This window comes from Megalops cyprinoides, chromosome 10 (assembly GCF_013368585.1).
Source record: "Megalops cyprinoides isolate fMegCyp1 chromosome 10, fMegCyp1.pri, whole genome shotgun sequence".
Classification (NCBI taxonomy): domain Eukaryota; kingdom Metazoa; phylum Chordata; class Actinopteri; order Elopiformes; family Megalopidae; genus Megalops; species Megalops cyprinoides.
The window spans coordinates 6,312,272-6,339,571 of NC_050592.1; the positions used below are offsets into that span (position 1 = coordinate 6,312,272).

The 27,300-nt window shown below is 45.2% G+C and overlaps 1 protein-coding gene across 1 annotated transcript in view; it reads right to left on the minus strand.

The window, feature by feature from the left end:
• Positions 1–22,684, minus strand: part of nphs1 (NPHS1 adhesion molecule, nephrin) — a 56,833-nt gene extending 34,149 nt beyond the window's left edge. Inside the window, exon 1 of the mRNA XM_036538578.1 lies at positions 22,644–22,684. Within this exon, the coding sequence (XP_036394471.1) occupies positions 22,644–22,684 (41 nt within the window). The remainder of the gene's footprint in view (positions 1–22,643) is intronic.
• Between the last annotated feature and the right edge of the window lie 4,616 nt (positions 22,685–27,300).

Here is a 27,300-nt window from a genome sequence, read left to right on the forward strand (position 1 = left end):
AGAGAGATAGATAGCTAGATAGATAGATAAATATATTTTGTTGATGAAGGTAGCCTTGGCCACTACATATAGCCAGAAACATCGTTGTGCCAGGCGCATTTGCGAAAGAGTTTAACTATGCACTATGTCTTTATAATAAATGTGTTTTTTGATCTTTGCCTCCTCGTCTCAAGAGAGCCTTGTTTTTGGATGAAGAAAACTTGCTCAACATGAAATTGATTTTCTTGCAAATATTTTTACATATTTTTATTTTAAAGTTAGGAGCATTGAAGAGGGAAGCAGAAACACAGCCCAGAGTCCACACAGTCCTGGCTAAAAAAAAACCTATGCAAGAAAGGACTTTTTACAGCGATGAAACAGACAGATTAGAAAATCCACCAAGCTAAATCCACAAAAATCTCTATAAAAAAGAAAAAAGGAAACTAGACTAAAAATAATATCTAACGTGTTCCGATGAAACCTTAAAACAAAAAGCGATTAAGTGGTAAAATGGCAGTTTAATAACATAAGCCTTGCCATCTATTATCTCTCTTCCACCACCCACACACACACACACACACCTCACACAACAGATGGATTTTAAGGCCTGTCGAGGTGGGGCTATCAATCTGTCCTCTTAGAATCAATTTTAATTAACATATAAGGGATAAAAATTCAGGCTAAATCCTCCCTCAACGCCCCTGCCATCTCTTGCTTTAAAAAAAAAAAATCCCACAGCGTTGATTCCACGACATGCAAAAAAAAAAAAAAAAAAAATGGAACCCACAGATGAATACAGTGACAGATATGCCCTCATTGACTGAAATGGGAAAAAAAGATAACTATCTGAGGTTTGCATGCTACATTTTTTTTCCTCAGATGTGTTGAGCGTCTGTTAGCCTGGAACCCACAAATCAAAGCCGTGCTTGTGCAATGCACCTCTCTTCTTCACCAGTCAGATCCATGCGTTCAATATCAGTGGGGGGAAGAAAAAAAAGCTGTTCGTTAGTGTCCTGGTGTGTCTTGTGGCCTCAGACGCGCCCCACCCTTTCCTGATGTTGGTGTCCACAGAGCCCCGACAGGCTGGCCGAATGTCCCTACACTTGCACGGAGTCAGAGCAGTGAAAAGGGGGAGCCAGGGAAAGTTGAGCAGGGAAACAGATGGGGGCTATTGTCAGGGGACAGAGAAGAGAAAAGGGGTGGCAGTGAGGAGGGAGTGCAGATCATGTAAAGTCTGCTTGCTTGACAGGGAGTTGGAGGAGGGGGAAGCTTAATAGAGTCCCTTGGAATGTCTGATCCTCGCTTTTAATGAACCCTGCACCAAAGGCTTAATGAACCGTACTCCCCTTGCCAAAACATGCACCCCCCTCACCCCCCCCCCCCTTGACCCTGGCAATCCACACCGCTCCCACTCTTCCGGGGTATCCATAGCGACTGGGGTGGGACTCCAATGGTGTGTGCCAAAGTTGTTTGGCAGAAAAAAAGAATGCTAGAAAAAATAAGGGGTCTTCCATGGCAAGTTTCAGAAGCTAAAATAGTAGAATATGGTTTGGGTGTGTGTGTGTGTGTGTGCATGTGTTGGCTCTGTGTGTGTTTGTGTTTGCATGTGTTGGTTGTGTGTTTGTGTGTGTGTGTGTTTGTGTTTGTGTGTGTTGGTTGTGTGTGTGCGTGTGTGTGTGTGTGCATGTGTTGGCTCTGTGTATCTGCACGCATGTGTTGGGGCGGGGGTGGCTACTGTCTCTTTTTTTGCATATTCCTTTTCTTCTTTGTCAACCCAAACAAAAGGGGGCGGTTGGAGAAGACTGGTGTCCTGACAAAAAACCAGTCCATTTAACCAACCCCCCCCCCCCCCCCCCCCCCCACACACACACACACACACACACACACACTCTGTTACCCAAGGCAGTTTAAGTGTCCTTTGTGCAAGCACGGCCTCACCATTAAACAACCCAAGCCTCCACACAGACAAAGAGACAGGAGTGTGCGAGTTAAAGACTAATAAACTGCCAAGCTTCTAATTAACCAGCTTTTGTTTACATTCTATGGCGCAGTGTAAACTCAGAGGGCTCAATATGGTATGGAATGTGCGGATGGTATTCATGCATTTACATAAGAAAAACAAAGGAAGGGAGGGAGGTTCTCAACTTCAAACAGGATTCCAGCCTAACTGCCAAATTAAGACAGCAGCATTATTCTTTTTTTTTTTTTTGCTTAAGAAGGAACTTCTTGTATCTACAGCCCATTAAATGATCTTGTAGCTTTTGGCTTCACTGCTGGCTCATCTGAGCTCACTTGCAGACTTACCTCAGATCTAACGCCACTGGCTGAAAAAAAAGAAAAACTTGTTGCAAAAAGACCACTACATCCACTAAGGTGCAAGCAGATAAACAGTGGCCCATCCAGCCAGCTGGCCTATAACCTCAGCTCAACCACTTCCGTCGTAAGCCAACACTGGTAAAGGCAGTGACTTCCAAAGGATCTAAACTAACTACTAAATGAGACAGGAAAAAGAAACTAAGTAAGCCGCCCTGAAAAAAGCTTACAATTGTCATTTGCTGTGTTTCCCTGGAAGTTTCAAAACATAAATGCGACACATATTGCAATACACATTTCTGTTATTGATTAAGGTGCTATTTATATCAGCTTTGTGAACAGTGAATCAGCTTCACAGCTGGTGTCCCGGGTGTACCTGCAGGAAAATTCCGCTTTGACATAAAACTGAAGCATACGTGTCTTTGTGTTCTTAAATGATTCCAGGAACATCCTGGAAAATTTCCACTTTTTATTCATTCATTGTAGAGCTGACCTGAACACTCACCCTACCTTCAAATTACCTGCCCATCTTATTAGCTTGCCAAACACCAAATAACCAAAACAGAGTTTAGGACAAAAATTTTCTGCTTTCATTTAATTCACATTTATCTGTGAAAATATCTGCCATTCCCTTAAAAATGATTGGGAGATGCTATCTTAATGTGTTTGAACCACAAAAATTAATTGCTATGCCTGTTGCAAGGAGAGTGATCAAAGCACTCTACCGGCGTGCTTGTTTGGGGTTTCCCAGAATGCATTGTGTGATCATCGTGACACTGACTGTGATCACACAATCAATTGGATGGGCAGCGCATGTTCTAGGTTTTAAATGACAACAGCAGCCGGACAATTTGAGATAGTACATTCCAGGGGCCCACTCCAGTCCTGTAAATGTTAGAAACAACAGCAGCTCTCAGCAGAGATTTGCACTAGGGTGATTGACATCCTTAAATTAGACGGAAAGTCAAGAGAAATAATTAGAGATTCTACATCCAAAAAAAAAAAACTACCATGGGGGAAACTTCAATAGGTAATCAGTGTTGTTCCACAAGTGAGCAGTCCTGAGCTCAACGGTCTAATGGTGGCATTCATTACTGTGGCTATTATAATAAACAGACAGGCCCGCACAGAGAGCCATCATTTGCCGAAATTAAAACCGCGGAAACAAACAGTTGCCCCACCGCTGAATGCCTGCATGCCCAAAAAGAAATAAAGCAATCAAGGTTATTCAAATGACTCTGCAAGCTGCACAAACACTGCAAACGGTGCAGAACGTTTCGGAGGCGGGCGTGCCTGTGCATTGCTGATGGCGGGGGGGGGTGGGGATGGTGGGGGGGTTAGCCTTGCCGCTCACCGTGGCAGCTGTGGTCATTAGTGCTGGTGGATCTAGGGGGCTCACGCACACACAGGAAACCAGCGAGAATGCTGGGTGAGAGATGGGGAGATGGAGGGGAAGGGTGGGTGGGAGGGGGGGGTGGCTGGTGGGGGTGGAAGGGGGGGGGGGGGGTGAGGTCGACAAGTGCTAACCAGTCCACATTCCTCCGCAATCTCGAGACTAATTGATTGGAGGGCCGGGGCGCCGGTGTGCACGCGCACGCGTGTGTGTGTGTGTGTGTGAATGTGTGCCAGATGGTTGCAGGATTGCAGTTTGACTCGTGTGAATGGGCTCCCTCTGTCTCTGTCTCTCCCACTGGCCATCACATGATGTGTGGGGTCAAGATTTTTTTTTTTTTGAGGGGGGGGGGGTGCAGGGATAGGGGTGTCTGATGCAACTTTGGCGCATGCCGCTGCAGTCTGCCAAGTGCACACAAAACCCCCCAGTGTCTCCATTGGGGACATTGTTGTGTTGCTAAGCCTGATTGTGTGGAGGTGCCCTTTGTGATATACTGAGAGTAGAGATTTTTTTTTTTTATTCAACCAAAGCCACCCTCAAGAACGAAAACTAATTATAAAAGTGGAGGGTCGGAGATTCTTCGTGCCACCCAAAAAGGACCCCTGAATATTGTAGAGTTTAGTAACCATGGAGATACACTGATAATCCTGAAAGTCTATCTTCATTCAAGCCATTAATATTCAAATGAATGTAAATATTCCTTGATATCTCCTCTAAGTCTAAATTGGATCACTAGCTTTTATAAATATTCAAACCTTTGGTTTTGGAGTTGAATAATTATTAGGGATGGAATTATTTCCTCATTTTCATAATTATTTATCAGGACCTTTGAAATCGATAACACCCAGTGTATAGACCATCCTTTTGTTTCTAAATGAAATTAGTTCGGAATGTGACATAGTGCATTGGTACCTTTTTGGCATAAGTTTAACTACAAACACTGTCATCTCTTACAACCAGGAGATATTTTGTAAGTCCTCACACATTCCTCCTTCCAAGCTGAATAACATTGCTTATGCATGATTCTAATCTGACTGCTCAAGAACACACATGTAGTATTATGAAAAAATAGTCAGGATCAATCAAAGTTTGTCCAACTCTAAGATATTTCAAGTTATGCATGCAAAAATATGAATGTTCTCAAAGAGAAATACACTGCATACGTCCATGTCATCTTCAAATTATGATTTTCAATACAATTTTGCATTATGTATGTAATATGTGGTTTATATCTTACAGTTACCGACAGCATGCAACACATTTGAATTCAGGAAGAATGAATCCATATTGTACCAAACGGACAGTCACAACAAACACGTCTAGCTCATGGCATAATTTTCAGAATATTAATGATTCCACATCATTTTGAAGACACGGACTGGCAGTCCTATCTTTTGTGAGTTGTTCGCTTCCATTCTGTGACAGAAAATCACAATTTAGCTAGGATTAGCATCAAATCCTCCACTGTGTATTTTTCTGTGTTGTGGATTTGCGTAAATATGGTTTCAGTCTGCTGCCACTGATTTGACTATGGAACACTTCCTTTTGGTGGTTGTTTCTTTGTTTAACATCATTATATATATATTTTTTTAACATTCATGCATGCTTTCACTTTCAAAATGAGTGGGACATGATGGTGTGGTCAAAGGTTTCAAGACTGTAGAATCAAAATACCATCTTAGCACTAGAGCTCTCATGGAGAGCTGGGACGAGTGATTCCACTGGTAGAATAGTGCTATTAGTTACCCAAATGGCAAGGGAACGAATAAGCATGAATAGAAATTAATTCAAAAAACACACCACAAGTGTGGACTTTCCCTTGGGTACTCTTTCAAATAATTACAATTTTTTTTTCCCAAAGAACATATATTAAACTTAGATTAGTCTCTGGATAATTGACTAAAAAACAGCCTTCAGCAGACTAATCATAGTACTTATTTAAATGAAGCTTCATAGACCAAGTGACATTCTAGTGTTCTCTCTATAACACACACATGTAGTGTAGCACTGTGTGCTCCCTACAAACCATGACCCGCTTACAGACAAGCCAGCCTTCTGGATTGCCAACTACTATGTTTTGGATGCCTCAATTTAATTCCAAGAGACAGGCTAAAATAATCAAACGAAGATACACTTTTATTTTGAGAAATTGGCATGCCATTAGTTGTATTTTGCATTAAATTTAATTTCCTTTTCATGTGTTTGTTTGCTCTATATATTATTTAACAATAAAGAAAAAACTGACCAGTTCATTTTTAACATGTCATGTTTAACTGTACAGCTAGCAGTTGGTTGGCCATCCACAAACAGCCTTCAGTTGGCTCAGTAGCCAATCAGAGCACAGGAGGGTGTGACCTGATGTTCACTCAAGCTTTCACAGGAAGTAATCATTGTAGCAGAAAAAAAGCATATTTAATATTGTGTGCATTCACTTCTCAAAAATGAGAGGAGGCAACTGTTAACTATTCCCAAAATCAACCAAAGCAACCAGAGGGCTTCTGCACAGACACTAAAATAAAACACATGCACATGGTTGGATGACACTATTGAGTGGTTAATACTGCGTTTTAACTCTGTTCAAGGTAAACACGAATAAACCCCTCACTCTGCTTCCCCTGCTGTGTACCACACCTGTTGTTTGCAGAGTGAGAAGTACGGATGAAAAGTTTGACCTGAACCTATTTACTCTGGATTGTGAAAGATTAGAATGAAAAACCTGCTTTACTGCCTCAGGAGGAGTTGATTTTATTCTCTCCGGCACATATCGGATTCAGGAACGGACACATCAGTCCCAGTGTGTCTCGTACTGGAATAGAATGGTAATTAGTCCTCCAGGAATCACCGGTCCTGGTTCGTCTGGGGCTGCCTGGCTGGTGTGAGGAGGGCCTTAACCAAACAAAATAGCAGCAACAAAGCCTCAGCACAATCAAATTGTACTTTCTTGCAACTGAGAAACTTGCAATGCAATTAACTGACTGCATTAGCTGTGTCTTGTATGTCGATGCAGTGTAAGCTAAAACAAAACCAGTGTGACAAGACAAATCTGCTGAAACCCTTAAGTGCATAACACCTGCCTGAACGATTGCTTTTTTTTAACAACTATGAAGCTATGCAAAGCTATGAAGCTATGCAAAACTAACTGTGAGGGTCGGATGTAAAATTGGCATTAAAACATAGACCTAAAACAAGTAAGACTTGAATAGCTCATAATTTTTAGCCTGTGGCATTAAACTCCCTCATAAAGTGAGACAGTGGTAGTTAAAGCTAAGGTCTCAATAAACCCGAGGATTACTTCCTGATGATTTGTTACACTACAAATAATTACAGACAAATAGTTATTGATCAATCAATAAAATTTTAGTAGCACATTTTAAAAATTTAATTGTTACAAAGTGAGGAGCATAGAATGGAAAAACCAGAAAGCTCTGATCCAACTGGGAAAAACTGGGAAATTATCCCTGGTCTGGATTATTGCCAACTTCATTGTGCATCTTGAATGGTGTCCTAGCCAAGAGAAATGTGGAGAATCCAGGGAGGAGGTGAGCTGTCTATTACTGGTATTGCTTATAGTAGTTACATAGTGATGATATGCTTACAGTAGTTACATCGTGATGATAACTTATTTCCTATTTCTATTAAACTGAAGTTGATCAATACCTCATGCTACAGAACCTAACCAACTTGAGAGGCCTTAGGGTTAGACAGTCAGTCCTAATTATGTCTGTCTGTTCTTGAAAAATGAAACCAATAACCTCTCACCTTGGCACCTGGTGATGGATTAGGGTTATATTTCTTCTTCTTCATCATCATCATCTCCCTCATCTTTGCAGATCCACTTATCAAGGGTGAGTTATGTCTTTTTCTACATGTTATCCATTTATACCGTGGGGCATTAACTAAGCAATTCAGCAGTTTTAAAAATTCACCTTCAATTCTTGTTCAGAAGAACCTGACTCATGATTCAAAGCCCAATTCCATGACTACCAAACCACACTGCAATTGACTAGCATCCTCAGCAGGTGCTAATTCGCTCTGACCCTGTGGGCCATCCAAGCTCAGACTTTGCCCGCACCATCTGATAACACATCCAACTTCTACTCACTCTCATTTTACCATTCTCGGTGCAGTAGTACTCATGTATCCCGGTAATACCACAGTTCTCCAGCTCTCTCCAAACTAAATAATACAAGCGCACATCTGAGCCTGCGATTCAGTAATCCTGAGATCATCAGGTCCAGGAGTGTATGGCAACAATTGTGGACATGTAGCGAAAGCTGCAAAATCCTATCACGTTTGATCGTCTCATACCCCCAAAGTATGTGATCACCTTTCACCATCTAATCTTCATCTGTCAAAGAATGCCAATCTGAAATTAAAGGTCGCTTATTTTCAGATCATAGCAGCTGCTGATAATCTCAATGATTCCAAATGTTTCTCCGCTTCTAATACCCCAAATGATGTAACCACTATCTGCAACATCTGAATCTGCATATAAATCTGCTCCATAGCCCCGCAAGAACCCTTGAGGTTTTCAGTTTTTCAGGGAAAAACACTGATGATCATCAGAACCCAGCTCAATTTGCAAACCTCCTAATGGCCCCCCAAACATTCAGTCACCACGTGGTACAAAAAATAATGCGGCCACCCTGTCACGCATCAAATGGCCATGCAGGTCTTCACCACACTGTCCCTACACGGGAATGCAGAATCAGATAAGGTCTGAGGCCTCCCGCTGTGTGCCATGGGAGTGCAATGTTCCCTTCCTGGGATTAAGCAGGTGAGCGGTATTCATGTCATTAGGTGTTATGAGGGGATAACCATCTGTAGCGGTAATCCACAGTGGAGAGCCCTGCAGAAACACAGAGGGGAAGGGGAAGGGGGTGGAGGGGTGCCATCCAGTGTCTTCCACATGCTTCACTGTTTTACACAATAAAGAGCACCCCTAAGGCACGCCGCAAGAGCCTGGCTAATATTTAACCAGTGACCCCTCCTCTTGTTACCACCATCCCCACCTCCCCCCGCCAGCCCCTTTTCACTGGTATCCCTATGCCCACAGGTCACCAGATTGCGCCATTTTTACTCAAGCCGTGACACAAGAACGGGGCCTGGGGGTGGGGGGGGGGGGGGTTTGGGTGGACGCTGTAAAATCAGAAGAGAGGATTATGGGAAGTAAGTACAGGATATGAAGAGAGACAGAAAGGACAAGGTGAAGGAGAGAAACCAAGTGAGTGAAAAAATAACAATGAAGGGGTAATGCCTCGGAGGGGAGAGGCTGAGAGAGATCGATACCGAGGCTGAGCTGGCAGCGGTCTGGAGGGATGCTGCGTGCTACCTTGGGGGGAGTCGGCTTCCCCAGCCTTAATTACATGCAGTTGGTCCGCGTCACGGTACAAAAATTGGCGCCCTGCGAAAAGCTCCAACATACCACATGCGTGTTACCATGCGTGTGTTACGCATTTGCCTCCTGTTTTTTTTTTTTTAAATTTCTGACAACCCTTCCAGACCCCAGTAAACAAGGCGAATCTAACAGCCTTATTAAAAGCCAGGGCTGAATCTGGGTACTTGTACCATAGCCATGGATTAAAGCCACTAGTGCTCAGAGGCGAGTGTAGTATTAGTCACTTTAATAATTAATCACCCTGTGAGCATGTTTTTTGAGCCATGCAGTGACCCATTTTCTAATTCCACTCACCAGACAAAAATAAGTTTTTTTTTGGGGGGGGGGGTTGCAAGGGGTTTTTTTTGGGTCACACAATGCCATTTATTATTGGCATTCCCAAGTCAACAAATGGGAGTTTCTGAGTCTCCCCCATCCCCGTGACTCAAAAGCTTGGAGCCATGCAGGGAACGAAAGAATGGAGGGTAAAACAGCCCCCAAAAAGCCCGCATGGGACTTCCCTGATGAAATATGAGTCCCATATGTGGGGTGTCCTGGGTGAAAGGAGTGTCCCAACAGGGCTCCTTCAAGCTTTGATACCCTCCACTACAAAAGCAGATGGTGTACCCCTGGTTTCATCCCTTTTTCACCCCCTCCTTCCTTTATCAAATTCTATCAAGGCCCATTAGCCCCCTGCCTGGCTGGACCTACTGCTCCACTTCCACCCCCCCCCCCCCCCCCAGGCTTCTGTAGCACGGGTAGGCCTTTTGGGGTTGCCAGGGCAATGGAACCTAGTCAAGCATACACTACCAAGGGAAGTCATACTGGCCAGGTTTGAATAGGAGTCAAGTGAGTGAAAAGACGTTTTCAGAGAAGGAAGAAAAAAGAAAGAAAAGGAACAGGATGGATCCACACAATTATTTTCTCCGCACGTTACTCAAAATTCTCAGGTACAAAGCAACGCCAGCTGCAGGTGGCAAAGAATTTTGTGCTGGAAAATGGTTCAAAGCGACGAAGGAGCCATGAAAGGGCGAACCTGGTTGTGCGGCCTCTGAGGACCCGTTTCAAAGCGGAGAAATGGGAGCGATTCACGTGCGGAATGCGTCAGTTTTGTCATCCTTACATCTTCGAAAAAAAATGTTTTCACATAAACACAAAGGGAGAAGAATACACTGTGGACACACGATGTGCATGGAATGCCATCAATAATTCATGCGCGTGCCCATGAAAATACTTCTGTAATCCATTTTTTCTGAAGAGAAATCAACCAAAGTTTAATTTAGCCGGCCAACGGGTCTTACCATCCATTCAGCTGCTGTGTTGAACTCAATAATTGATTACGTGGCAATAGGCAAAGTTAACTGCATCTACCCACAGCTCAGATGTGGCAGCGGTCAATTCAATTATCAATTACAGAACAAAAGACCTCAAAAAGTCGCAGAAAGAAGCCATTAGCCATTTTGCTGACTGGTTGCGTCTTGTGTCCAGAATTACAAAGACTTGCATGTTTGCTTAAAGAGCTTAAGAAACAGGGGGAGAAGACAGCATTAAAGAGGTCTGCGTAGCCTAACTAACTGTTTTGCCTGTTTTCTCTCCAGCTCCCCCCGGACGCACTGGCCTCAGCAGGACTTCCTAGTCAGGCATGGTACTGAGTTAGACGGCTGCTCCTGTGTACAGTCCGTTCCCCCCACAGCGAGAATTCTGAAGGCTTCCATCGTCATGGAGGATTAGCTCGGAAATCCGTTTCAACAGGCCCGGATTTCGGCACGGGGCATTGTTAAGTTCTGCAGCGCCCACCGAGGCCACGGCCCACACATGAGGCGTCTGATCTGCTCTGTTTACCCCTCGGTCGGGGAAAAGCCCCCCCCCCCCCCCCCCAGATCATGACGGGCGGATGACGGCACACGGTCTCCAGTAATGAGCACCTCAGCCCGTACGCCTGCCTCCAACCTCTCACCCCCCCGGTGATTTCCCTCGGCGGCCTTTCAGCTCTGACCGGGCAGAGGCTGCCGCCGATCATAACCAATTGGATGTGACGGCGAGTACCTGACCGCACACATCGCGGCCCGTGGCAGCAGGAGGAGAAACGCCGGCACGTAACCTGGATCTCGCCCCCCTCCCCCACCACGCCTTGCCTCACCGGGTCTCCCTGGCAACCGTCCAATGAGAAGGAGCTCTGGCTGAATGGCCTCGGCAGTGATGTCGTCTGACATGGACCGCTGATGAACGGTGGCAAGCCACACCCTGGGGCCTGCTAACAATACCTGATACTGGGCAGTGAGAGAAGAAACTGTGAATGGTGCAGGGGGGAGAGGGGGAGAGGGAGGGCAGGGGCGTGGGGGGGCAGGGGCGTGGGGGGGCAGGGGGGGTGGTGGTGGTGGGGTGGTTGGGTGGGGGTGACTGCACAAAAAGTGTGCCAGGAGGGCATCTCCATCACTGTGACAGGGACCCCCTTGGCCCAGCGTGGTCCGTCAGGAGCCATCCAGATGGTTGTGTCCCAGAGTCGGCTGGAAGCCTCCGGTCTCTTTATCTCTGGTGTCACTGTTCCTCAATGGCCTTCCGGGATAAAAGGCACAATGACACGGTTGTGTGTGTGTGTTTGGGGGTGGGTGTGTGTGTGTGTGTGTGTGTGTGTGTGTGTGTGGGGGGGGGGGGGGGGTATCCCATGTGGCAGAGTTATGAGAGGGACAGTGTTTCTTCAGATCCCTTGGCTCCGTTTTCCTGCAGCTATGAAGCTACAATGCGGAGGGGAACAGCAGTGCTGAGGAGCCCGCAGCCTGGGCCCTGACAAACACTGCTCCGTGCCAGAGAGCGCTGCATGGCACCCCTTTGAGTCGCGCATCCGGTCCAAAGCGCTGTGATTTGGACGGCCTTGCATTGTAACACACGACAGCATCAGCACAGCATCGCAATTCTAATCAAGCTCCGCCGTTTCCGCAGCGGATAAACGAACGCATTTGCGTTTCACGGTGACACGATCCGTGTCCGCAATGCGCGCGAAGAGTCAAAAGTAAAACAAGGCTTTGTGCAAAAAAAAAATGTTTCAATTGTGAAAAAAAAAAAAAGTTTTAGAGAACGAACTTTTCTCACAGTATTTTGCTGTGGGGGAGAGAGGCAGGAGAGCCCCCTTCAGATTCGGTTCAGCTCGGCTCACAGCACTCAGGCAGGGATAATGTGCTGTTGGTGCCAGGTTTGGAAATGAATGAGTTTTGGCCGTTTTTCTGTCCACCTCACCTCAGGTGGTGTTTTCAAGCTTTTGCCATCTGCATCCCCGCACGGCTACCTCTCCGCGTTAGAACGCTCCCGATGCCTTCTTTAAAGTGTGCTGTGTGCGCGCGTGTGGGTGTTTTTTTTTTTTTTCGCTTTTATATTGTGATCCACATTTGGGGTAAATCAGCAGAGAAGACATGAAAGACACGGGTGTCCCAAAAGAGCAATGGCACATGGAGAGGGAATACACGCGCATATGCGCACACACGCAGACATGCGCATACCGCACACACGTGAGTGCACACACAGACACACTCAGAGCTGGCAGTGATGGCGTCAGTGCCACAGGACTGGTGCATAGCTACACTGTAGAGGAGTTATAATGGGGGTTGAGAGGGGAAGGAACCAGAGTTCACCTGGGGGGGCTGGTGGTGAATGACGCACCAAAGAGAATAAAAGAAATGAAAAAAGAAAGAAATAGACTCAAAGCAAAAGAGCAAATGAAAAGAGGTGTAGCAGAGGAGAGAGACAGAGAGAGGACAAAAGAGAGAGTGACTAAGGGGTCAAGAAAAACAGAAAAATAGAGAAAGACAGAGACAGAAGCTGAAGGAAAGAGAAAACGTGAGATGGAAAGAGAGAAAGTTGGAGCAGAAAGAGGGGCGGGAGGGCTGCTCCCTTTGTTGATTCACTGCTGGGCTCACGCCAGTGTTAAATATGGTCCCTCACCTGCAGCCAGATGGTTATTCAGACCTGACCTGCTGCCATCGCTCAGCCGCGCTCCCCCACAGTCTGCTCCCCTCTCCCTGCGGGGGATACTAAACGCTGCAGACATGCTGTTCCTGACACACCCCTGCACCGGCCTGATGGAGCACCGCCACACAGCCTCCTGGAAACAACCGCCGAAAACGCAGCCTTCTGGAAACGGCCGCGCCGCCGCCGCTGCCGGCCGTGGAAGGGAAGGGCTCGGGTTACCTGAAGGGGAGAGGCAGCAGTCCCAACGGGAAGCATGCTGCGCGGTACAGGTGTCGTGATGATCAAGGGTGTGGCGTTGTGGTACTGATGATACTGCATCTCACTGGGACTGAGTCATATCCAGGGTTTTTACCTGTCTATGGGCTACTGCTGTAGCAGCGTGTATATGCAGCGTGTATATGTGGGGCAGCAGTATAGCATAGGAGTGGGACTCGTAACTGAAAGGTTGCTGGTTTGATTCCCCACAGGGGCACTGCTGCTGCTGTACTCTTGGGCAAGGTACTTAACCCACATTTGACTCAGCAATTATCCAGCTGTATAAATGGATAACTTTGTAAAAACCTGTAATTGATGTAAGTCACTCTGGATAAGAGCATCTGCTAAATGCCAATAATGTAATGTAATGTATATCCAGCACTTCAGAAACATACAGGACATCCACTGACATTCAGGGTTACTCAGGAGCAATTTAGCTCAGATTGGCCTTCACTTCCACCAACAGATTTAAGGGGGTAACACTTTTAACATCCTTCCCTTAAGGGAAAATGTATTTACTGAAGAATATTTATTTAAATATTTAATAAATTCCAATATTGGACTTTGAAACATAAGTTCAAAGCATATTGGATATAGACTCATAAAAATAAAAAAATCCCATAAAGCCTATTGAGAAATGATGATAGAAGATGAGAATGTGCTAAGACGATTGGAAAGGTGAGATGGGAGCAATATGAAAGGGTGTGAGTGAAACCAAGCAGTCAACCTTTTTAAAACTAAAGATAGTGCCTGTCATAGCTGTTTGTTTTTTATTAGCATCATTTTGCTTGTGCAAAAGGCAAGGGGAGCTGGAATTGTTTCAAGATGACTGCTTCTCAGAGGAGTACACAAAGTACCCACAGAAAAATGCAAGGCTCGTGCGGAACGGACATTGAGAGAAAATTAAATGATTTATATCTATCAACCCCACATGAATTATAATAATTTGTATCCATTAGCAATTTATATCCACCAGCTGATCAAGAAATATAACACGTTTTAAATGGGATTACTTTAATAGAATCATGCAATACTAAGACCTGGATTTATTGGGCACGTTCCCTACAGTTACAATCCCACAATTCCATCACAACCACCATCCCATAGGTCCACCCTTTCTCTCATGTCTTCATTGCAGTCTTCTCTCTCTCACACACACACACACACACACACACACACACAAACGCTCGCACACACTCACACACACACACTCTCTCTCAAGCATGGGAGTTCTTCCACATGTTTCAGAACTGCTGTGCAGCGTGCCAGAATAGAGGAGGGACAGGCATAAAGGCTCCATTCTTTCCTTCCCTCCCTTTTTCTTTTCGCAAAAGAAAAGAGGGGTTGCCAAGGCGATGAGTTTGGTCTGTCTCCCGCTGTGGGGTCTGGGAAAGCTGCAGCTTGTTCTGACATTTACAGAGGCCGAGGGAGCCGGGAGAGATGGAAGGGAAGGAGAGCAGGCAGGGACAGAGAGAGAGGGGAGGGGAGGGAGGCCACCGCACCTGTAGCGTCAGAAGGGCGAGATCCCACACCGGGAGACAGCTGGGCAGCTGGGCCGTACATCCCCACGGCTATCTCCCTCAGAGCCATTCTTCATCCGCGCCGCCGATTTGCTCATCTCTTTCTCATTCTGATCCGGGCAGATAGATAACAATCCAGTGTGGCCTTTGCCTGACACTGTCTGTCTCTCGGTATTACACAGACCTCACTGGCCCAGAGACCATTAGAATGGGTCCTTTGGACTGACTAGAGACTCACGAAACGCTGAGCTGGTGATGTTACTCATGCATTGCAACATAAGCTTGTGTATGATGGGCATTAATTACAGTTTAAGAAACATGCAAAATGTGTATTAATTATTATTATTATTATTAGTAGTAGTAGTAGTAGTAGTAGTAGTAGTAGTAGTAGCAGTAGTAGTAGTAGTAATAGTGGTATTCACAAAAGAATTTGATATTTCTCTTGCCAGTCATATCCTTCTAAAGTTATGAACTGGGATTCAGAATAAATCCTGAATTTTTTTGTGTTAGCAGATGAGTTTTTACTCCTAAACATCAGGGAGCGAGTACAACACCGTGTGTATTGCCTCATGTTGTCAAAGCAATGCATTAAAGGGCTGACACATCTCTAAACCAGCCTGCAATATCATGCTGCATTCAAATGCAATCTGTGTTTCCGGGCTAAAAAGGGAGAATGCGGCTTTCAGACAGCCATATCTGCAAAAGCACGCTTAAGCCTCAGACAAGAAGGCCAATATTTTGTGGACGGAATATAAAAGCAATGCACACTTGACTTTATAGACACATTCAAATGTAGTGATACACTTTTAATGAAACAGTTAGCCCGCAATACAAAAGCGAGTTCAGTGCAATATGTCACCAGTGGCACTCGCTGCTGATATCAAAGACCCGGCACAGTGTTCATTAAAAACACCCATTTGTATGGCGAGGGCCATATGCAGAGTTTTATGAAGTTAAGAAGAAATATGCTAATGTAGAATTTTATGGAAAAAACACTTTAAGTATACAGCCCCACTGTCAATTCCAAATGAGCCCCGCCATTTCGCAGTTTCTGCACTAGCTCGTGTTCCAGTTGAGATAGTTTCTTTTAGCATCCTGCTGATTTCTGAAACCTAAATGAAGATGAAGGGTGGTGTAGGAATACAAATGCTGGAGGCTACTTTCGTCACATCAGGCTACCACACTCCCTCCCCATCCTGCTATGCGGTATTTTCATAGTGTTGCGGTGAACGCATTGGTGAAGCGGAGAACCGCAGCAAGGCCCTGTTGAAAAGTCAGTTCAAGCGCTCCAATGTGCAGTGGCTCCTGAGTGGTGTATATGGTTGTCCTCTGTGCAAAGCCATAACCTGTGTTACCTGTATTTCTCTGTGTGTTTAATTTTTTTATGTGTTATCGGTAGCTATGAGCACTTTCTACAGGCCCAAAGAGGTCCTAACCTCTTCCTTCTAGAAATTAACTTCCCTGCTTTTTCCTGTCTCAGGGGGTCAGTTCAAAAAAAAATAAATAAAAAAATAAAAAAACACAACCTCAAAAAGCTGTATCAGGAAGAGCCATGAGCTTTTCGCACCCCTAGACACGATTACTTCCCCGCACTAAATTATGTTAATGCATTCATTTCCAAAAGCGCCGTGATTATTTTAGCTTCGCCGCGACTGTTTTAGATTTCACTCGCTTGCCATTTTATGCAAAGCGCTCACCCGCGCAAGCCGAGTTGCGGAAGATAAGAAAATTCTGAAGATCGTTGAACACTTTGCCCTCTATGTTAATGTGTCCTTGATGTCTATATAAATGCAAATCAAAATATGTTTCTGCTGTGCATTTTTTGTGATATTGCAATTTTGCAAAATTATTGGTAGGAAAAAAGCAGGCATTATGTATGTAATTTCCTTCATTTTCATCACATTCATCTGAATTGCCTTTGTATTGGGAAAAAACCCTCTTGCCACTTTCCATATCCATAAAAGAGAGTGGTGTTCTATTTGTCGTGGAAATAAAAACTAAAGGATGCCTCTTTTGGCTGGGCTTGTGCATACAATCCGACTGGGCTTTATGAGGGGCTCGCTTCCGCCCTCCTGTGAAATATTGTTTGGGGGGGGGGATATCAGCGTAATACCAGGCTGAAAACGCTAAAGCATATTCTCTCTAATCCCAGGCACGGTGTAATCGGAGGAGACTGAGGTTCTTACGCCTCTGTCAGAACGAGTACACAGTCGCACCAGGGGACCCGGGGAGCAGAGGGAGAGGGAGAGAGAGAGTGAGAGAGAGAGAGAGAGAGAGAGAGAGAGGGAGAGGGAGAGGGAGAGAGGGAGAAGAAGGGAGAGAGAGAGGGAAAAGGCAGGAGTGTGGGAAGGGGAAAAGGATGGATGGATAGGAGAGTGAGAGGTGTGAGGGATGGGTCCAAAAAAAACAGGGGAGAGAAGAGGAGGAAGGAGGGAGAAGAAGAGAAACCAAGGGGATGGGAAGACAGGAGGGGGGAGACAGGCATGGGGGGGGGAGTGAGGGACGGTTTTAAAAAAAAAAAAACTGAAAAATAAAAAAAAAGGAAAAGTGAAGGCGCAGAGAGATTTAAAAGGATTTTGAAAGCCGGGGGGATTTGAAAAGAATTTGGGAAGATTTCTGGAAATTAAAACGCAGCCCAGATGCGCTGAGACACAGACATCTGCAGCATTAATTACAATGCTCTCCCCACCCCCTCCAGGACCACCTGTTTCATTTCCAGGGGCTACGTGAATGGGCTCCAGCAACTTACGGCTCTATGACGCGATCAATACAAAACAAAGGAGCAAGAGCTTTTCTTTCCCTGCATCAGCCTTCTACATGTATCCTGACATCCAATCTGGTAGACAATACAATGCACAGTAAAAAAAAAAAACAAAGCCCTGATTTTTAGAGACATGCTTGCCTTTTATCCCGCTGCCACATTGAGCTCAATGGATTAAGCCTATCACAGGTTACACAGCGCGCATATTGTACGGACTGGGCGCCTGATGTCATAGGAATCTGTTCTTCATATCGATTTCAGAGCGAGGTCAAGCGGTATAAAGCCTGGCGACTAAGCCACCACAGAGAGACGGGCTAGTTAAAGCAAAACAGCTCCTGCTGGTGCAGTAGATAGTTGTTTCGTCCCGGCTTCTGTAGAACGGGGGGACGTGCTATGCAAAAAAAAAAAAAAAAAAGTTCCTTGTGAACGTCCACCCCAGCCCCGCACATAGCAAGGATGCCTCCAGTTCAAAGGCAGGAGACGATTAAGGTCAGCCCCGCTACACGGGCTCGGGCGAGATCGTGAGAAGCAGGGGGACTCAATCACGTGTAGCGCTGGGTAATCTATCCGGGGCTTGGAGGGCAGCAAAAGTGTGGCAGATAAAACCATGTCAGAGGTATCAGAAAGAGAGACACATTAAGAGGATTTGCAAGAAAAGTAAAAAAAAAAAAAAAACACAATCAACTCTTGCGCCCTGAGAGGGCACGCCCCTCAGATCTCTTTTCCAATAAATGTGGGCTTAGCAGAAGTGATACAGCCAGCATTAGAGGCCCACTCATATTGGCAAACTCTCACACGTCAGCTGGTGTGAGCGACCGGGTGCCACTAGACCTAAGAGGCGTCGCACTCTCTCTGGTCCAGCTGCTTCTCACTTATTTCAACAGATCAATTAAGCAATTTAGTGGCAATTTCGTTAGCGAAGCGATGGTTGAATCAATGGTATGGATTGAAAGAGTCAAGGCAGGTTCTAGAGTTAGAGAGTTTATGTGTGTCTTGAAAACCAATGTAAGTTGTTACGTAGGTTGACCTAAGTGCATTCATTAAGTGCCATTTCCTTCAACATTTTCCACATATGTATGTATGTATACATATATATAGACCTACGTAGATATATATATTATACATACATACTCCACTCAAGAGAACATATCTACAATATACTGTATCTATGAAGAAAAAGAACAAGAATGGAATAACGGAAAAGTGACCACGGACAAGCTATGAAAGCAATAAAAGAACACATTTTTCATTTTTCTTCTGACCCTCCGTTGAGATTTCGATGTTTTAATTCTCCCAGCAATGTTGGTTCCAAATGGCTACAGCGAATAAATAAGATTACTGACTCGGACATTCCCGTAAATCTTATCATATTGGAGCAGAGAGGCAGCAGAAAATGGGAGGAAAGTGATGGGGTCAAGGCAGACCAAAAACACGGAGGCATGGCCGTCTGAAACAATCCCTTCACAAATCGTTCCTTCTGGTGCAATGCTGACGTCGGCTTTTGTGTCACAGGACACCGTGTACCGAGTCCAGCATATGGCTAGCACACCTTGCTGCTCCTAATTCACACATCTCGGCTGATAGCAAAAAATTGAGTATTTTGAGAGGGGGATCACTGATTGGTTTTTTTTTGAAGATTTGACAAAATTGTTTCATTGATGTTATATTACATAAAGATGCTGGGCTTACTATTGTCAAAGACCAGATTTGTGCCTGGTGCAGTAATAATGGCACACTTAAACAAGGGGCAAGTAGTGCTATGCAATAAAAATGAGAGATGGCCAGGACAGAACAGTCACTTCTCTTATTTGGCACAACTACATTACTGGCTCTGTTGCAGAAATGGTCCTCTAGTGGCCTTCCAGCAATAGTTAAAACCGACTGAAGAAGGCTGACATTATGGAGACAACTAAAGAAGGTCAAACAAAAACCATAGTCTACTGAGGAAAGCAACATAACAGTGTTTACTTATAGTTGATTTTTACTCATAGATGATTTTAGCTCGTGTAACAACCCATACAAGTTTCCGTGCTCGTTGTGGTTAAAACTCAACGGCTCTCCTGAAATCGTAAGGCAGCTTAACGTTGCGCGACTCAGGTTGTGCCTGGTGCTCGCCAGATAATTCATTCACAGTCTTTATGTTTAACGTTTTTGGTAGAATCGTGTTGAGTGTGTTGGGTTTCAGAAATTTGCATATGAGAGGGACTGCCAAGAGCAAATGAAAATTCACACATCAAGGGTGTCACGTTCCAGGAGTGGGTCCCCTGGAAGCTCTTTGCTGAAGAGCCACAAGAAGAAGGAACAGCAGTGGCGTGGAGTGCCGTGGAAGAGGAAAGACACAATGTCAACAGGACACAAGCATCGGGGCGGGGGGGGGCACTGGACAGAAGTAGATTAAGGTGGAGCTGTTTAAGCCGTGCCAAGCCCATGGGTGTTTACCAAACCCACCAAGAGTCGTACTATGACAAACAACAGAAGCACAATAAGTCAAAAGAAATATCCAGGTAGCTTGCTCAAAACAGTAGATGAATTTGTACATTCCATAGTCGTGTCGTGTACGTAAAACCCTCTTGAGGGAAGGAGCAAGAAAATCGCAAGTTTGGAAGTACTCCCTAGCTCAATCCTGAGGTGGTGACACACACCGCTACTTCTTGGTTTCAAAGCTCACGCAATATATCAAGTCCCGACTCCACTGATTCTGCAGTAGTCAATTTTTATTCTGTGACAGTTACGCTCACATATGGCTTTCCAGAAACCACTCCGTGCATTCTGCTCCTCTAGTCAGAGCACACCGAGTCATTTATGCTCTTCATTCACAAGTAAGGGGAAATTGAGTACTACCACTGCAGAACCCTGTCAGACAAAGTCAACACTTTGGCAACATATCCCCTACAAAACAATCAATGTATATGCATGGCAGGTTGCATTCATTTTTAATCAAAGGGGAGGGAACTACAAGAAATTTACACTATTGAGTTGCTTGTATAATCTTATAGGTTATACAAAAATGTCTAGGAAATGTAGACGAAATTTAATACATAACAAAACAATCAGGGACTCCCTCCCCCCATCTCCGTGTATCAAGAAAAAGAAAACAAGGGAAAAAAGACGGAGATTTTAGTTTCTCTGTCAGTGAACAGACGTTGATCTCCTCAAATCCCTGTGTATCTCATGTTAAATCCCAGTAATGTGGATTAAGACCTGTTGAAATACATATAGATATTTGTCCCACTGGAACAGATTGGGCCAGGCTTCCCAACCAAATCCTCACTCATGCTCAGGACAGACCCAGGAATGACACCAAATCAAGGTCGAGAATCCCTTCTCCCCCCCCCAAACCCCCCCCCCCACACACACACACACACCCGGCCATCGCCGTCCTCTGTGTAATCTGTGTCCTCTCTTGACTACGTCACCTCCTGCTCATTTAGCATGGCTTTGCTCTCAGCTTCCACCCAAATCCCTTCCATTTCACATTTAGCGTTGCATAAAGAGCTACAGCTGCCGCTCCTGCAGACACACACACACACATGTCCACTCCTCACCAATTCCAATCTCGCCTGATCGCTATGTCAAGCATGCGCTCGTGTTGCCAAAGCATGTACATTACCCCACAGCAGGCACAATAACATAAGATTTGCAGCTACCACAAATAATTTACAATGAGGCGTAATGACATGAAACACACACACTCATGTAAGGTCAAAGATAATATATACCAGGGCAAGATGACCAGAAACATAACATTCCTTTGTCCATTCATACTTATTTTCATGGATGTAGCTGCACATAATCACTTCAGATGCAGGTTTGCCATTTGAGCAGGTGCACACAAACAACATATTTTCAGGATTTAGCCACATGAGTCTGATTAATTTTGTTTACAGTTTTATTTTCCCTATCCACTGAGAATGACTTTGATTTAGAAACACGATTCTTTAAAAAGCAAAAAAAAAAAAAAAAAAAAATCGAAATATAACAATAAAAACTCCACCTGCATTACTTAAGGAAAATGAAATATTTAAGATTGTCCGAAGGGAATTTGCAGGAATTTAATTTGGAAAGCCAAAGAGGGTGAGATACTAAATAGGTCTACAAGGACCACACCATACATATGTAAATATTTTCCCAAGCAAACTCCTTTCCAACACACGCACCGAACACCTGCTCAATCCTGGGGAATTCTGTGCTCCAACCTGTGATGTTTTCATCTAAAAATAAATTAAACCAGGTAAAAATGTTGTGGTTTTTTTAATGCTCCAGAAGAGCCAAAGCTCGTCCCACCAAAGGTACAACAGCTGTTGTCTGATGCTCAGCGTCAGGGCAGATGCAGCTGAAATGATGGCTGGTAGAGTTCCCTGTTAATCAGACCTCTAAAACCCATTTAGGATAATATCTGTAACTACATTTCAGTTCTTCATTTGTCAGTTGCCACCCCCTGGGGATATCCCCTTTTCCGATACATTTGATCCCAAGTGGATTATGGGCCTTAAGATCCCTGATGGGGGGGCTGGTTAGTGATCCAATAGAAATTAAGCCACTGATAAAATCGAGCCCCCCAAACACCCCCCCCCCCCCCCAAAAAAAAATGGCAGTTACTATTGAATGGGAGTAGTCTAATGAGATAATGTCACAGATGAAATGATGAAAATTCATGCCACAAGTTGTGTCCATGCAAAAAAACAGTAATAAAAAAAAAAAGCCTCTCCGGGCTTTAATTTCCACTGTTTAATTTCATTACTCCTCCGCTGCCTGGCAGATGCACTTGTCACAGTGGACGGGAGACGGGAGAGAGTCTGCGGAGAGGGACCATGGCGGGGCAGGCCGCGCGGCGCGCAACAATGCGAGGGGCGCGCGTATGCGGAGCGCCGTGTGGAGCAGGTAAGAGCGTGCGCGGAATATTAAGCGAGCCGGCTGTCAATCAGGCCGCTATTGGAGAGCACGTATGGTGGAGATAAGTGCGTTTATGGAAAAGTAAGAGACGCTTTATCTCCCCGTTCCAGGTTAGATGGCTGATAAAGAGCTCCAGCTCAAATCTGCGGGGCTGATAAGACACAGACTCCGCGCGCTGTAACTGCTCACCTGAGCCGCTCATCCTCCAGAAATATCAAGCTCTGCGCCATTCTGATTACCCATCATGCTCATCAAATGCCCTGTGTGGAAAAAAAATGTGTGTGTGTGTGTGTGTGTGGGGGGGGGCTGTTGTTTTTCTTTTTAAAGGTGGGGGGATGGAGGTGCGGGGGGGGGGGGGGGGGGGTGTGGTGTAGTAATGCAAAGAGGGGATTGGTGTCAAAATAGAATTACGGCAGAAATGAGAAAACATCAGGTTACTCTCAGTTGTCAAAATACAGTTGTCAAGAAAAACACAATGCCCCAAAATATAACGCGTTGCAATCCTGCTTTTTGTTTTGCAGTGGGGCATTTTGTTGTTCAACCCCCCTATCCCACCCTCTCCCCATTTCCCATCCTGCTTTGCCAACACCACCTCAAGACCCCCAGGCACAGAAGAGCAAATGTTTCAGATTATTTTAAGCTGCGGAGTAAATATGTTAGAGTGGAATACCTTGAAAGCATTTAACCCTCTCTGCTATCTCTCTCCCGCGCATCGCTGTCTGCGGACCGGCTTCCAACAGCGGCCCTGCAGGCACTGGTGCTGAAATATGATTCAAAGCCCCCCAGCGCTCTCTCTCTCTCTCTCTCTCTTCTCCTCTAGCTGCATGCCGAATCACCCCATCGCGGCAGGCTTCCCCCTGTTCACAGCACACAGAGGAGAAAAAAGCGCACAGAATCGCTATAGGTTGTCCTAGCTGTTTGGAGATAGGTCCGTCCGATCCCCCGGCTCGACGGCTTTGCTGTTGGAAACGCACCAGTGGCTATGCATGCACCGACACACATCCAGTCACGGTGGGGCTGGGTTTTTTTTCCCTTTTGGTCCTTTTTTTTCTAGTTGTGTTTCATGTTTCTTCACTTCAGAATTTAATTTATGGGTGTGACATAAAATGCTTTCACACACACACAAGCACACACACACACACACACACACATGCATGCTCACAAGCCAGACTGTTGCCACTGCTGCCACAAATTCTCTCCACCATGGATCTTAAACGATTAAACACCATTAAATTTGTACATATCTTCATGAAAACCACTCATTTTACACAGGCCTCCATTTAAAAATCCAATTTATTGATTTTTACAGCTGAATTTTTTTTCAGTTGACCCTCCCAGTTAAATATTCATAATCCATTAAATATAAAAGACACACATTTTGTACGTTTGACCTGCTGCAAAATACAATAGGCTCCATAATCTGCTCAATCCGCCACATTGCCTTGCACTTAGGTGAACTTGGCACTGAGAGGGAAAAAATATCATTAATATCCCACATGTTTGTTGTTGATTAGAACTCAATGAAAGAAACAGTGCAATCTCTGTATTTTCCACACGCAGCCTGAACAAATCCCTTTATAGCGTCATCCTTCTTTTTTTTGCAATTGTTAGGTCTCTTTTTCATATTCTGGATATTGGGTGCCATTATAACGTTTAAACTAGATAATTGAGGAGCAAGGAAAAAAAAATAAAAGTAGGAAAGCCATAAAACCTTTAATTAAGACTTTGCTGCAGTTTGGACAACTGAGAAGATAAAATGGGCAGTATTATTTTTAAAAATCCCTTTTGAGAGAGAGAGAGAAAATTGGGAAGCCAGTGTTATTCCCAGGGCAAAGCTGTGTAAATCTGTCCCGTCTGTATCCAACATACTGCATTAAAATGGAATTATGCTTGACTGCTTGCTGCTTCACTTTTGTGTGTTGGGGTGGGTAGGGGGGGGGGGTAACTGGAAGCGCTTGCAAACCAGGAATCTCTTTGCTGTGCAGCCGAGCTTTTATCTCTTTTGTTTTATGGGTTTGTTTTGTTGTTGTTGTTGGTGTTTTTTTTTTCATTTCACAAAACAACTTTTCATGCGTCAAGCATTTGGAGAATCGGGCAGGCTGGTGCTGTGGCTCTGTGTGTGTGTGTGTGTGTGTGTGTGTGTGTGTGTGTGTGTGTGTGCTTACACGCACCTATGCATCTGTAAATGTGTATTGAATCTGAGGCCTATCACCGGTCTAGAATGGCTAGAGGTGCGAGGTGCTGCATATGCAAAACAACAGGCCAGCAACCTCAGCTTGTGTAGGGCGCGAGGGGCGGCGGGGGGGGGGGGTCTGTTAGGCTGGGCCAGATGCAGATACCTGCCACTCATACCTGTACCAGCATTGCCTGGCTCGCCAAAAACTTTTAGCTGTGTCTTTTTTAATTGTGTGAGTCTGTGTCCAAGCTATTCGCATCTCCGCAACCTCAGCATGACCTGCATGCTGTGTATCCATCACAAGCTCTGTTTCTCTCACAAACAAGCCACCTAGAGATTATCTCACTAATATACTTTCTTTACCCACGTCTCCAACCCTCCCAATTCCCCTCTAGTATTCCACCCTCAGACCAGCTGGTTTATAAGTCACAGCGCCATATGTTACAGTAGTGTTATTTCTCCAACTTGGGGAACAGTTGCTGAATAGGTAAAATAATCAGGATGTTTTTTTTGGGGATTACTGATGGCCTTGTTAAAGGAAGTGAGAGGAAATGGTGGCGAGAGGGAGGGGATGGCAAGGGGGGTTAGAAAGAGACACAAATTAATTAGGATTGCCACAGAGGACATCCTGGTGATATTAAGTAATGTGTTTATCTGTCACCAATCGGGGGAACAGAGAGACTTGGAGGGTAATCTCAGAGGCCACATGCTGAGACAGGCCGCATATTGGCTCACAGAGGGGCCAGAATCAGTGGGCAGCGTTAATCATAAAGGCACCCAGGAGGTAGCACATTACTGTTTGTTGTCTTAATAGCATGTTCCCCCATCTCATCTCTCCCTGATCTCTTCACCTCATAAGCCTGTGGACTCAGATTACGTGGAGCGTCTTGTTATTCAACTGCCCACCTATGGAACTAAAAGTAATTAAAAGCCGGTGAAAAAAGAAAAAAAGAATACTGTTTACACATGAAAGAAAAAAAATTAGCAGGGGAGAGCAAACACAGAGAGGCATCCATACGTCATAATTTCACACACAACACCAATAATGTGTATCAAGTGCAGCATCAACTAAATTCCCTCCAAAATGCATAGTGTGTCCAAAATAAGAGCTCTACTTTAAGGAGGTATTATTCACCCTTATACGTGTTGGTTATGCTGCAACTGCAGTATAAACGGCGCCCATACAACAAAAACGCTCAATTCTTAGTGGTTCATTTAATGCTTATTGGAGTATATACATCCAAGATAGATCTGTTAAAAAATCAAAAACAAATCTGCTGTAATAATTGAAAATGTAGTTAAGAAAACACAAATAGGTTTTGGCCGCACAGGTTATTTGCATTATTCAACTCCTCTGAAAACAAAAAATGAAACATTTTCTTAAATGGACTCAACTGGTGTATTCCAGCTGATGTGTCCTTTCCTTTGGACTTGGAACAACAGTGTAACCCATGACAGAAGATGAGCAACTGTTGGGCCAATCCTGAACTGTGGCACCAAAGTTAAAAATGGCCGCAATGTAGGACATTGGATCACGGAACGATGGCCGACACACCAGCCAACGGAATCAAAGTGCCTGGGAGGCCGGCGCGATGAAGCTCGGTGTGGGATGCGAGTGTTGGAGGGAAATCTGCCCCTGACTTCCCCGGCTTGGCCGCGTTCCCCTCTTAACAAACTGGGTCAGAGTCAAGCGAAGCCCGTCTTAAAAAGGCGCAAACTAAAAATAAACAACAAAACCAGGGGACGAAAAAAAACCAACAACAAAAACAACAACAAAAAAACACATTGAAGGAAAATGGAAATTCCCGTCTCTTTGTTTTGATGCCGGGTAAGTCACGATTAAATACCGCCGACCTGATCCGTGCGGCGGAATCTCCTCTCAGGGGCCGAGAAAGGCATTGTCTTTGGGGCAAGGAGTTTAAGAAGAAAGCCCCTGCTAGCCTACATACAAGTCGCCATGGCCCTCCAAAACCGTGAGCCAGTGTAATCCACATAAGACATAAGCTGGGGATGTAATTGAAGCAGCTCGACAGGAGTGAAAACACGAGATTGAAAATTGAAGGGGATGGAGGGACGCTGGCAGATGGTTCATTTCCTGTGGTTTTACACGGCGAGGGGCTCGTGTTGAGCCTCCCCGGGTCACTTGTTCTCTCGAAGACGCCGGCAATCCATTTTGCCGGCGGTTCTCTGGGAGAAAAAAAAAAAAAAAAAGCGCTCTGTCATTTCATCTCTTCTTAAAGCCTGCCATTTCTCCCTCTCAAAGTCACAGCAATCCCGTGGGTCTGAGGCATTGTCTTTTTCTCTTTTTCAGTGCACCTGTTCCTCAACACCTTTAACGTACATCTCAGGAGGCAAAGACCTGAGAGGGAAGGGTGGGTGGGGGAGGTGGAGAAAGAGGATGGAGCGCCGGATGGAGCAGACACCAGGGGAGATGCCGTTGGGGTTCTGCAAACCGCCACACACAGAGGGTCTGGTGCCATTCCTTGCCAGGCTTTGCCAGGGCAACCGACAGGCAGCCAGGTCCCGGCTGCCAGTACTCTGCCACCCTCTCTGCCACGGCGTCCCCCTGGCCGGTAGGACCGTCCTCTGTGGCCGCCTGTGTGCCAGCGCTCCCGCCCGCATTCCGGGATCAAACCCTGCACCACGCTGCCAACCACTCCCGCAGCTCCG